The following is a 14,241-nucleotide window of genomic DNA, read 5'->3' as shown; positions in this document are numbered from 1 at the left end:
CGCCACAGTCTGCTCTTTGTTTCCAGAGGGAGCTAACGGGTCAGATCCTCTCAGTTGAGCGAGTTCATAGTTATTTATTTATTATGTCCATCAAGCCCTGGGGCGCGCTGGACCTGGGTCTGGGCTCCCCTGATCCCCGGGGATGCCGGCGGAGTGGGGGGAGGCTGGAGGCATCTCCATCCCCCCTCCTCTGCTTTAGCCGGGTTGGGGGTCTTAGTCTGAGAGCGAGTGGGAGCCACAGTCATACACCCTGTGGGCCCCATCTGCGTTGTAAGGCCCATTGTGCCAGTAGGAAGAGTCACAGACTGTCTGTAGGGAATTAATTTCGGACGCCGAGGAGTTGGCGTCCCTTCTCTTAGACCGCTTTCGATTCCTCAGGATAAACACGAGCATGCCCACCACAGTGAAGGCGGAGGTGACAAACACCAGCAGCAGTCCCGGGACCAACACGGAGATGGACACCCTGCTGGTGTCTAAGTAGGAGTTGGAGTGTGTCCCGGTCTCCGCCAACCCAGTGCTGTTTTTACTGTGCGAAGTTAACGTGGGCGAGATCCTCGCGTACAGCTGGGGGCAGATCTCGTCATTGGAGAGGAGCATGAAATCCTTCCTAAAGAAGTTCACTGGCGTCTCGCACTTGAGGTCGCTCATCAGCACTTCGGAACCCAGGCGTTCTGCCCATTGCTTGAAAGGCACAATGGTGCAGGAACACTCCCAAGGGTTTCCGTGCAGGTCTATCTGGATGATGGCGGTTAACTGGTCCAGCACCCCTGCCACCGGAAGGTACATGAAGTAATTGTTGTGCAGGCTGAGTTTAGAGAGCGAGACCCCAGCAAACACGTCCACGGGCAGGGACCTCAGCAAGTTGTTGTTGAGAATGAGGATCCTCAGTTTGGGCATGGCATTGAAGGTGCCAGGAAGGATGAGCTGGATGGCGTTGTACTCCACGTTCAGGTACTCAAGGTTTTGCAGCCCGGCGAATTTCTCCCGGGACAGCGTGTCAAGGTAGTTACTATCCATATACAACCACCTGAGGTCCAAAAGATTCTTAAAAGTGTTGTTCTCTACGGTGGCAATGTTATTGTTGCCCAGATCCAACAGAATGAGATTCTTGTAATCCACAAAGTGCGATTTTCGGATGCTATGGATCTTGTTATCTCGCAGGAAAAGCTCCTGCACGTTGGAAAGCTTGGGCTTCAAATCAGCCAAGCTGCTCACGTTCCGGTTGTTGCAGTTCATCTTTAAACCCGACCCTGGGATGTGGTCGCAGCTGCAGCCCCCAGGGCAGGGCAAGCCGTTGGCTGGGGGTTTGTTTCTGGCGCTGCCGGTAGCTATCGCTGCCGTGGGTCTGATTTTGATCTGCCAGTTGCCTGGGATCTTTGTACCTCCGTTTGGACCCGACCCTGGGGTGGCATGATCTTCTTGCCCATTTGTCTTGAAAGGAGTTGGCAGGGGGCCAGGAGCGAAGGTCTCTTCTTGGGCAGGGGGAGCCGGGAGACTAGAATCCACTCTGTTTTTCAAAGGACACAAGTCCTGTTCAGTGGTTTCATTGAGGTCTTTGCCCTGCAGTCTGGTGGGGGCTTCGCAGACTACTCGGCCGATCAGGGCATTTTTGGGAATGTTTTCGAGCCATTCTTTCAGGGAGAGCAGATCACAAGTGCAGTCCCATGGGTTATCCTCTAGCAGGATCTCGGCAATGCCAGGGATTTGCTCCAAGACCTCCTCGTAGGGCAGCGTTTTCAGCCTGTTTCCCCGGAGGTCGAGGTGAGTGATGGGCACATATTGGAACACATTGGCAGGTAGGGTGCTGATGAGATTGTCGTTTAAAATGAGTACCTCCAGCTTGTTCAAGTCCTGGAAGGCCCCCGGGTCTATATCCCGTAATAAATTAAAATCAGCCTGGAGGTATTCCAGATCGTCCAGCCCCAGGAAAGTCTGCTTTCGAAAAGATTTGATCTTGTTGTTATTGATGTGCAACCTTTTCACCAGCTGCAGCCCCAGAAAAGCCCCAGGAACGATTTCATGCAAGCCATTATTTTCCATGTGCAAACTAACCGCATTGTAAAAGTTAGCGAACTCATTAGGGAAAAGTCGAGTGAGGGAATTGCCATGCAGAAATAGATGGTAAAACTGGGAAGTCGGGGCGGTGAAACGCTGAAGACTCGTAAAGCCCTTTTTTTTCACAGTCTACGTGTAGGTCCCCTTCTATCTCATTGCAGGAACAGATCTTCTCTTTGCAAACGTCCCCTGTAACGTTTCCAGCGGCAAAACAAAGAGACGTCTCCAGCAACAGAATCCAAAGCAGCATTTTTAAAGCGAGCAATTCATCCCCGATCTCATCACAAAGTAACAGCGACCATCCTGCTCTCCACAGACACAATTCAAGTTCATTTAGTGCTCCAATGTCCGAGCCCAGGGAAGGAGAAGAAAAGGGTTTGGGGGGGTGGGGGTGGATGCCTTCCTCCCTAACCCCCCCGCACTGCAACAACCCAGGCGCCAGTCAATAATTATATCTACAAACTATCCAGGCACGTAGTGCAAGGCAAGCAAAAAAAAAAAAAAAAAAAAAAGTAGAAAAAATAACCCCACTCCCCCTCAACCCTTTAAAAATAACGAAAAAGAAGTTAAATATATACATATAAATTAAAAATACACCCTTACAGAATCTCGTCTAGTGTTCCTCACTAACCAGAAAGGGAACAATGCTAGTAATTAGAAGCAAGTGCATGTTAGAGAAACAAGCAGAGGGTTTGCAGCGTAGTACAGGCACACTGCCTGTGCATGGCTGTGCATCGGACTGACCTTGCCTCTGATACAAAGCAGGGTTTTCGGCGGCTTCTGTTGTTGAGGCTGCTGATGGAGTTCTTGCTGTGGCTGCGGGCTGCCCAGGAGTCCCCCCGAGGAGCTGTCCAGCCCCCTCCCGGTGCTGAAATCACGCCCGACCGGAGGACTCACGATGCCGAACCAATGGCGCTGGAAAATTTCCGCAATCGCTGCGTTTTGTGGCTGTCCATCGTTTCTCTTTCCTCCCCTTCGCTTCTCTTCAGCTTTTTTTTTCTGGTCTCCGACTCTCGGTTACTAGCTCTTCTTTTCTTGTTCTCCTTCTCTTTCTTCTGCTCTTTCGGAATTACGTGGAGGGGGCGGGGGGGGCGAGTTGTCTGAGGGAGGGAGAGAGCGTGAGAATGGGGAGGGGGGAAGAAGAGAGTTGCTAAGAAGCTCTGCTCGTTCCAGCCTGGTGCACTCTGAAAGATCTGACACCCTCTGCTGATCTGCAGTAGCAAAAATCCATCTGGTGAGGGAATGCTGAAGGAAAAAAAAGTCAATCCACGTACAGGGCAAGCGTTAAAAATGTGGGCATTAAAGGATGTCGATCCACGTAGACGTTTATTTTAAAAGGATTGTTTAATTCTTTTTGCGTGCTGGAAACTTTACCCTTTCCTTTCCTTAACGACCTCACAGCACCCACTAGCTCCAGCGTTTGGAAAGAGTGCTTTTAAAACATTTATTTCCCGATGGCTTGAATAAAATTAGTGTCAGGGTGTCAAGCGAACAGCAATTTGAGGTAATTATACTGCACGCCATTTTCATCGGTGCTTTAAATGCATTTCTTCTGTCTCTGCAGTACAATGTTTTATGCTATTTGATGTCTTTGAAACCTTTTTGTTTGTTTGTTTCCTTTTTAACATGTTTGAAAGTAGCTATTTGGAACATATATGCATATCATATATATTTTATACAATTGGGTATGAATTTTTTTGCTGCTAGGTATGTAATTTAGGCAAATACTTTTTAAAACTTGGTATAGAATTTTAGTCAATTTGGTCATTGAGAGTTAGGTTTCTCTGATGATATTTCTTGAATGTTACTTAAGTCTGCAGGGTGAAAACACAGTGCACGCTTTCGTCTTTGATTCCAGACCCGAAATCCTTCACTGGGAACCGGAAAAGGAGGGAGGGGGCAGGGAAAAATCCCAGTATGATTCGTGAGCGCTTTTAAAAACCCACTGGCAGACTCCTGTGTGCACACCACACACACACACACACACGCACGCACACAGGCTCACCCTCACACTCTCATACACACGAAGTTTCTGCATCCGTTTGGACGAATTTAAAATGCATACAAGTAAATAACCGGTTGCATTTTGCTAGGGGGAGATAGAAATCTCTAGTCCCTAAAGCTCTGTGCGAACCTTATCTACAGGTAGTGACCAGTTTCTCTTTGCTGCCAGAGCACAGTGCTCAGGCTTTTCCCAGGGAAGTAATTGCTAGGTTCTTCAAACTTGGATGGAGCTTATAAAAACCAAGTTCTGCTAACATCTGGGATGGGAGAGAATGTGACAATGCAGCTGCTCTGGAAGGCTGTTTTGCTGACTTAGAGTCAACACCTTTTCCATCAATACTTCTAAAAATTGTGTGCATTATTTTAGTGTTTGGAATTTACAGGACTTAAAAAAAATGTTGTTTGGTCCTTTCTTCAGTCTAAGCAGAGATCATATGTTCACATCAGTTTCCCTTTTAATTAGGTCTTACACAAGTTGGACAGTTGTTACAAGCCTGATAATAAGCTGCATAAAAGATCAAATATTCAAGGATTGTGTATTTGGAAAAGGTTAAAGAGTGAAAGATTTAGGGGGAGGAATGGGGTTGGGAAAATTCAGGGAAATGTAGAGGAGATTTCTTATTCCAGGTCCAGAAGCTTATTACTGGGGAGGGGCAGATTTCTTATCTATATATAATATTTTCATATAATCAAATGTTGTGTTGTCATCTTCTGGTGAAATTCAGTGGAGGGTCGTGGATGAGGGTTCAGCTCAGAATGGGGTGTGCGTGCACGCGTGCATGTGTGTGTGTGAGAGAGGGACAGAGACAGAGAGACAGAGAGACAGAGAGACAGAGATTGAAAGGTCTTTCTCAGACAACCTATTACACTTTTAAAATCAATCCTGTTCTTATTTAATTTAACCTATTACCACATGCAGGAAGAGGGAAGAGAGCTTAATCCATTTGAAACCGTTTCACGAAAATAATGCTATGTAGTTGAGAACTGCCCATGTGGAGGAGGAGTTAAACTGGGGGGAAGGATATTTCTGTTTCTTTGTAATAGGACTCAGATCTGAAACTTCTTGGCCCCAGAAACCACACTGAGAGAGGAGGGCAGACTCATGCAGTGTATGTGGCAAGACTGAAGGAGAGACAGAAAAATGCTGGCTGCTTAGGAAGAAAAATATTGATGGTAATCATCTAAAATCACACCTTTAAGCTTAATTGGTTATTTATTTATTCAACTTGCTGAATAAATACTTTATGTGAAGAGACCCAAAGAATGTATTGAAGCTGACTTTAAATTAACAGAATTGGGGTAACAAGCAATTGATATTAAGATTTCATCCCCCCACTCCCACCCATTAAACGCTGTATCTTTCTCTCCTGATTGCTTCTTTCCTCTCAAAGCCAATCACATTAGAAAATTTAGGGATAGGATTTTCCTATTTCAATATGTTACAAAAATTTTTTCTACCATCCTCAAATAGTTTATTATCTCTGCACTGTAAAAAAAGGATGTGGTATTGCCAAACCTCAGAAGAAAATATTAAGGTTGTATTACCTCTATGAAGATATCCACTACCAATTTGTAAGCAAAAAATTGTCACACACGTATAGTTCTATGGAAGATGCACCCTTGTTAACAAAAGTCTTCTTAAAGTAATTATTTTGATAATAAGTACATTTCAGAGGAATAAAGCAGCTTAGAAATTTATACCCACCCCTCCAAAGGCTAACTCTTCAAGTACAGCAGTACATTTCTTGGTGGGAAGTAAAAAAAAAATATGGGAATGTGTATGTGACCTAAACTTTTCTAACACCTTAGGGGAACATTTCTTAGGCATGAACTCTTCTTAAAAGGGTTCTACTATATCTATTTGAGGTCAAGTGAACTACTTCAATTGCTTTGCCTCTTATAACAGATGATCTCAGGAGCCAGAGATAAAGGACACTCCAGATGATGATGAGAATTGATAATATTTGCTCGGGGCTGTAGTTTCATTTTTATGCTATGGCCAGAAGTATTTCAATTGCATCGTTAAATGTTCATTTTTTCTTATTCTTCCTCAAACAGGTTCATCTCTCAAGTGACACAAGTAACATGTAAATATCACAAAGTCATTCAGATTAAGAAAGAGGTCATCAGTTAATAATCTATTTTTTGCAAATGACATAAAATGTCCAGATATTTCCATATGTTCCCTGCATATTTAAGATGAAAAAGTAGAATTTATAGCAAACATTAATTTTTATATCTTTTTATTCTTCAGTATTTAATACTCACAATAATTTTTAAAGTATTCAATTTTGATTTTTAATTATAAAAGTAATATATTTTTAAGAAATACAAAATTATATATAAGAAGTTCATCTTCAGTCTTTCCTCATCCACACTACTTTTTATTTCATAGAGAAATACTGATAACTTGTTGGTGTATAGTGATACAATTATCCTATTTTATAAATATGGAAACAGAAATTGAGGAATATTGAGTTATACACCAAGATTAAATAATATCTGTTGACTTTTCCAAAGATAGCAGAGCTATAATCTCATGAGCCAAACTTTTACTCTCAGTCCTAAATCCCTATTTATTCTAAATATGCAAGGCTGTTACCTTGATTAAGCTCTCCCTGGATCAGTTTCCTTACTAGTAAATTAAATCATTGGAGTTTGTGGATTTTTTGTTCTCTTCAAATTCTTTTTTCCGAATCCAACACTTTTAAAAAATAATTTCACAAAAGCTCTAGTGTCTTGACTCCTTACACTTTTCACATTTGGATTTAGGATATTTTGTTCATGTGTCTGCCTATTCACTAGGGCTTGAAGCCAAGAGTAAATGTAACAGCCACTGTAGAATAGAATTCACTAGTTCTGAGTTTAATCTACTACTATGCTTTCCTATGTTTCATAAGATAAAGGAGTTGTTGGAATTTTTCCTTCTGATAACAACTGTAAACTAAGAGACAAGAACATGAATCAATTATACCTGTAAACTAATATGTTTTGAATATACCATTTCCCCCATTTTCTTTTTGTAGATTGCAAATAACATTCTAGGAATAGAATGCCAAGATAATTATCACATTAGATGACTTCTAAAAGGCAAAACAATAAAATTTTAAAAGAATATTTCTTATTTTTAATCTTCCAACTTCCTTTTTTAAAAATTTTTATTGGAGTATAGTTGATTTACAATGTTGTGTTAGGTTCAGGTGTACAGCAAAGTGCGTCAGTTATACATATACATATGTCCACTCTTATTTTTTTTTTAGATTATTTTCCTCTATAGGCCATTACAGAGTATTGAGTAGAGTTCCCTGTGCTATACAGCAGGTTCTTATTAGTTATCTATTTTACATATAGTAGTGTGTATATGTCAATCCCAATCTCCCAATTTATCCCTGCCCTGACTTTCCCCCTGGTAACCATAAGTTTGTTTTCTACATCTGTGACTCTACTTCTGTTTTGTAAATAAGTTCATTCGTACCCTCTTTTTTATATTCCACATATAAGCAATATCATATGATCTGTGTCTTTCTGTGTCTGACTTACTTCACTCAGTATTACAATCTCTAGGTCCATCCATATTGCTACAAATGGCATTATTTTGTAAAAATATTTCTTTTATAGTAAGTTGATTTTCATAATGTACCTACTTTTACTTATCATCAAATAAACAGCAAACTCAGTAGAACATATCAAAATACCTTTCCCGTTTTTACTTTGTGTCCTGAAGTATCATTTTCTCCTGTTCATATCGCTTTAAATTTATACTGCTTTGTGTCTTAAGTTCAACCATCTTGGAGTGGAACCTATTTTCTCATTAAGTCCATTTGTCTAATAAAACTCATACGAGTCACTGTTTTGGACTTATTGAGAAGAATATTGATCAAAACTATAAATTTATATGTAAGAAAGTCTTAGTTTATTCCTTTTACTATACTACACTATACTATACTGAAATAAGGATATATATTTGTACAGTTGTTTATTATATTAATTGGCACTTAAGTATATGCTGTTAAGAACTTATTCTACTCTTTAAAAAATATCCTACAAGACCATGCAGATAATCACATACAGAAAAAGAGCTCTGTTTTTGTTTCCTACAAAGTATATATTATAATTTTTAAGATAAAGAAATACATATTACTTGTTTAGGTTTTGGAAAATATTGAAAGAACAAAATTAAAATCACAGAGTTTCAGCACTCAGAAATTAATCTGTGAACATACAACCATATATTTTGTAATACACTTTTTGCACTTAACACTTATTTGTGAAAATGCTCAATGTTAATAAACACTCATTGCTATATTATGTTAGGGGCTGAATTCCTTTGCATGACATAAAATAATCATTGGACTAATTCCACATTGCTGGAGATTTAGTTCTTTCTAAAAATTTTGCTCTCACAATGCTGCAAAGAACAAGCTTGACATAAGTCACTGTAAACATCATTATCTATCCTCTTATTACAGATCCCTAGCAGTTGAATTCGCAGGTCAAAGTGTAGGAAAAATGGTATACAAATTGACAAATTGCCTACACAAAATTTTTGCCAATTTATACTCCATGAGCAGTAGATGAAATTTGCCATTCCCCTAAATCCCTACCAATAGTATTTATCATTTAAAATATTTCCCACTAGTTCAGTACTTTTAAAGTGAAGCCAATGCTGACATTATTACTTGAGCAAATTCATTTCAATTTCTAATTATTTATTGAGTACATCGTTCGCCGCCTTCATTCCTATTCAACTTTTAAGATATAATTTTTACTTAACATCACTTCGGTGAGTCCTTTCCATACCAAGCCACCTATGCATCTCAATCCCTTTCACCTTAATACCATCAATAGAATAACTACTATATTGTGTTTTTAAAAAATTATTTGTTTGAAGCTTTGATTTCTCACTAGAGTGTGACATTCTTGAGGGCAGAGATCAAATCCTTTTATCTTTTTATATCTGTCACCTAGCAGAGTACTGGGCCCATTATGTGGTGTGATGTACATAGACCAACAGTGAAATAAGCTGATATGTGAGTTAGTGATAAATTGAGTGGGGGCAGATCACAGGAGTTAGAAAGCTCAGAGACAGGATTAATTCACAAACTAGGAACTTGGGAAAGAGACACAATCTATGTAGACTTTTAAGTTCCACGTTTTCTATGCATTATGTGCACTTGATATATTTTCTCCTGTTTTATCATGCATATATTTATAAAATTATTTTTCTTCTCCAAAAAATGAGTTTCTAACCTACATTTTGTACATCCCTTAGGAGTTAGTACAGTACCATGCACCTGGTTGATAACCAATAAATGTGTGATGATGCTAATGATAGGCATGAACTGTTACTTTTGCAAGAGGAAGTAGATTGTGAAATTAACTGCTGTGAATATAAAAGATTTGAAAATCAGAAAATCTAAAGACCCGGTGAGTTTACCTCTTCACCTTACTGACTGGACTTTTTTAAAATGCATTAAAAAATATTATTTGTTATTGCATTTGTCTTTTGGGGGATGAGGCAAGTTTTTAAAGAGGCTAAATTGTCTTCCTTACTTCTTTTATTAATAAAAATATCTCATATTAAAAAATCTCTCTGTGCACTAGCTATATTATTATCTTTGTCATGTACATTACTATGTCTTCCTTGGGTCTTATTTCAGGCCAAAATTTGACTCTCTTTTTTGAGAGTGTTCATGTGACGTGAAGATAATGCAACAATTTTAAAATGTATTACACCCATACTCTGTTTCAACAGTTTTCAAGAAAGGTAGATTTTAATACCATTTATTTATTTATCTTCATGTGTCCACAGAAGCCACACACAAACATTCATACACTGCAAGCATCGTTTAAAATGTCATATAATACCTACCCTGTGTAAGATACCAGAATACAAAAATGTAAGATGGCCAATGTCACCATTTGCATTTTCATTCTTGTCTGCAGTATCTTGAAGAGGAGGAATAAATCTCCAAATCACATGCACTCTTGGAGGCCAGGTAGAGTGATGTATTTAACAGAGGTAGATGGCTTTTTGTGATGGCCATTAAATCACATCTTGTGGATGGCTAATATCTAACCAGCTGGTGAGAAAGTTCCACACCATTTCTTTTAGATTTCTGCACAAGCACTATGTACTAGCAACTAACTTTCATTTCAACACTATGAAAAATGGAAATCCTACCGGGCACTTTGAATTACCCAAGGAAAAAGATTAAATACTATCTGTTAAAGTAGAAAACATGTCATTTTCTAATCAGTTGGAATTGTCAGCTCTTACATTTATGGTAACTATTGGGCTGTGAAAAAGCATTATCTCACATGAGCAGTAACCTGGAGCTTTGAACATATCGAGGACTTTGGCATCAAACTCAGAAAATCATAGTTTTCTGTACACTGTGTTTATGGGGGACTCTTAATTCGTAACACTGGTCAGTTTCTTTTAAGTCTTGTTGGGAGATAACCTACACTTACCATCATCAACGATAAAAACTTTAGCCCTCCATTTTCCCAGATCTCATGGTGGCTCTAGCAGACTGTTTGACTTGGCCTGGCCTATTAGACTCACATGTCTGGATTTTGAAATTAGACCTAGTGACATGTGGAAAGAGAAACAGAAGGATTTCCACTAGCAGTGGTAGTACTGGCAGCAAGGAGGATATGCGGCACAGCTCTGATAGGGAACCTGTGTTCAGGATCCCCTGCTGAGGGTGGGGTTGATGCAAACTGTTGTGCTGCTGGTCAGAACACTGGCAACACCATCCTCAGCACAGGATGCCGCGCGGTGGCAAGACTTCAACGGATTCTGACAGTGGGGCCACTTTTGTTTCTGTCCATCTACCCAACGTGGTTGGCTTTCCCAGAGACTTTGGGAGCTACTCAGTTTTCTCTCTCTAAATGTCTATTTCTGTGTGAATAAATCAGGAAATCTGACGGATCTGAAATGTGAGTAAAGTGAACATAACATTCTGGTTTTCCTAGAAAAGTCCTGGTTTATGCTGCTTTTTCCAGTAGTAAATATACACAGTGCACAACTTCACTTTCCCAAGTGTCCTGATCCATACAATAAATATGGTCAACCCAACAAAGAAGCCATTTCTCCCCTTGGAAATCTGTAAATTAAATGACATAAATAGGGTACTAGCCAGTATACTCTAGATAGATTTAAAAGTGGGATAAAAACCCCACAAATTTTCAGTTCACAGATTCTAGTTAGCCTGCTCCTATAGCTAGTATTTGGACATAAATCATTCATGCCTGGAGCTGTACAAGTAACAGATCTCCTGCTCCACAGTAGGTGTAACTTGGGCAGCATTCATATCTGTGATAAGAATAAAAGGGCACAGCATACTTAAGCTCTTGGTGGTTATTGTTGTTGTTGAAATAAGTGTACATAAGCTTGAACAGTTGAATGTTAGAAAATTAACTAAATAATTAGTATTTTAAGGAAAAATTCTAGAAACCAAGGAAGGAGAGAGAATTGAAAAACATTTTGGTTATATTCGGTTAAGTACCAATTTTTACAGAGTTGTAAGGGATGTAAGGGACTCTGAAGGCCTGATATGATGTAAACCCTTAGTACAATCGTCAATGGCTTTTTGAAAAACAGTGTACGTCTCCTATTGTTAAACTCTGCACATGTAGTCTGAGAATTTATTTTTCTATTTTCCTTGTCAAAATGTAAGGGGATCCATATCAACTTTTATACTTAGAACTTTTAAAATTAATTGTTATCTTAGACTGGCTTTTAGGTTTAGGAATTATGATGCTCAGGGCACATAGCAATTGAACATCTTCCCCACCACAGGGTTTATTTTGAAACTTGACCTCACAATGATGTTATTCAAGAGGTAATTCTGCATGGAACATTCTGAAAAAATAGCTTATTTTTGAGAACATAAGATTCTCCATACATATTAATGAACAATTCATATTTTTGTCTGTCTTTATAATATTATCTGCCTGCCTTTTTTTTTTTTTTTTTTTTACATATTCTTCCTTTTTCTAATATGGCACAGCTTGAAACTGTCAACCTAAAAAAACCCATTGACTGGACTAGAAAATGTATGGAATATATGCATGGGATATTTCAAATATAATGAAAGCTTTTGAATAACATCTAATACTAATAAAGAAAATTCACTAGCTTAATAGCTATGTTAAAAACAATTGTGGGGTCTTCCCTGGTGGCGCAGTGGTTGAGAGTCCGTCTGCCGAGGCAGGGGACACGGGTCCGGTAAGATCCCACGTGCCGCGGAGCGGCTGGGCCCTCGAGCCATGGCCACTGGGCCTGCGCGTCCGGAGCCTGTGCTCCGCAACGGGAGAGGCCACAACAGTGAGAGGCCCGCGTACCGCAAAAAAAACAAAAAAACAAAAAAGAACAGTTGTGTTAAATGGGTACAAGATTTTCATTCTAAACCTCATACAGTTACTTGTTGTTTTTCTTAAATGAAGTTTTTTTGTATAATAGGTTTTAATTAAGGGGGGGGGATTTAGCAAAAGTTTATTTTACAGTAACTTTCTAAAATGCCTCTATACAAGGCCATTTTCACATGTCGTAATTGACCTCATAGTACTTGAATCTAGTTGAATTTAGTTTATCGAGTAGCTTATTTGTAATGCTTATGAAATTCACTTCTTTGAATTTTTATTTGTTAGCATACAACCTTCATAAAAATACTTGTCATTGAAAAACATGGCTACCACAAATTGCAAATGTTACTTTGATTTAAAAATTAAGTAGAAACAATAATAAAAGCAAATATACAATACAAATTTCCTTACACTCTAATGCTTTTCATCTTTAATACTGTGTTTGAGATGTACTATTTTAATATACTCTTCCACAATTTTTTTTTACTAATTTGAATTTGAAAATATTTCTTAATTATTCTCAAATATTCCACCCTTTCTGAAATTGGAAATAATAAATTAAAACATAAAACATCAAAACCCAGTAATTTTGCTCTTACTTTTAATCTTTTTATCTACTTCTTCTAAACTAATCTAAAAATAAGTAGTGATAATAGCATATTTAAAATTTTTATAACTGTAATTGTTTTAAGTTCTCTTATATTAAAAGAACACCATGAGAAAACTCTCTAGAAGATGATTATTTACTGCAGCATTACTACTATTTCATTTGCAATTTTACCAGCTTAGCCAAGTTTTGCCTTTTGCTTGATCAATTAACTCTATGTAAACCATTTTTATGTCTTCAACTCATAAATAACTGGGTTCATACCATTGTTTCTCAAACTTTTTATATTTTCTACTTATCACTTCCCATGCCAAGAGCCTTTTAGAGACTTTTTTTCCCCCTAATCTTCCACCCATAAAATTTCATACAAGAAATATACTGTATATCATATATGTGCTATGGCCCTTTGGAGGTTTACAAACCATTGTAATGTCTAATATTCTGCTGCTCCAAGCCAACTTTTTCCCTTTGTGGGTGATATTGCCCTCACTGAAAATGTGTGATCTATTCCCACAGAGTTTACTACTAGTTTAATAACATATTTACAATTCATGATACTGCTGAAGGAAGACTTGCTGAAATAGTCACCACCAGCACATAAAATATGTCAACAGCATTAGAAGATAACATAAAACAGTTTGTCTCTGAGGTGGTCTTGAAAAATCAAAATCAAATGTCCTATTTCAATAGGATGTTTCTAAGGTAAATCAACCGGACGCCAAATCTTATTTCCATAAATTATAGTTCTGCTCACAGCACTTAAACATCTACAGACATGTCAGTCACCAGACATGTTGAAATGCTCTCCCAACCTATGTTAAGAGAAGACATTTTTTTTTTCATCTGAGGCTCATTCATCTGAGGCTTATTACAACTAGTATCAGGACACATGCCTCTGGCAAATGGTTTGCTGCACTGTGCTTGTCCTGCTGTCAATCTCAATTGCCCAGTGTCAGGAGTTGTACGCTTGGCCGACCCCAGTACCTTTGAGCTGGACTCTCTCCCTCACCAATGGGGTGAAGAGGAGGGGGGAGAAACAATGGGAGAATAAACAGCCTTGTCTGAAAATCTAATTTCAAATTACAACCAACTAAAACACAAAGCCGTGTATATCAATAGAATGTGTAAATAGTCGTAGCTTATTGCTTATTTTGCATAATAAAATAAAAAATGAATAATTATGACTATATATATCACTATTA

The 14,241-nt window shown here is 38.6% G+C and overlaps 1 protein-coding gene across 1 annotated transcript; it reads right to left on the bottom strand.

Moving 5' to 3' along the window:
• Positions 1 to 213: 213 nt before the first annotated feature.
• Positions 214 to 2,305, bottom strand: SLITRK1 (SLIT and NTRK like family member 1). The gene is given in 2 exon segments (XM_029210376.1): positions 214 to 2,175; positions 2,177 to 2,305. Coding segments are annotated over 2 exon segments (2,091 nt in total).
• Positions 2,306 to 14,241: the final 11,936 nt, after the last annotated feature.

Source organism: Monodon monoceros, unplaced genomic scaffold, assembly GCF_005190385.1.
Source record: "Monodon monoceros isolate NGI ecotype Baffin Bay Population unplaced genomic scaffold, NGI_Narwhal_1 Super_Scaffold_8, whole genome shotgun sequence".
In the NCBI taxonomy this organism is placed as follows: Eukaryota; Metazoa; Chordata; class Mammalia; order Artiodactyla; family Monodontidae; genus Monodon; species Monodon monoceros.
This window is presented reverse-complemented; position numbering and strand designations above follow the sequence as displayed.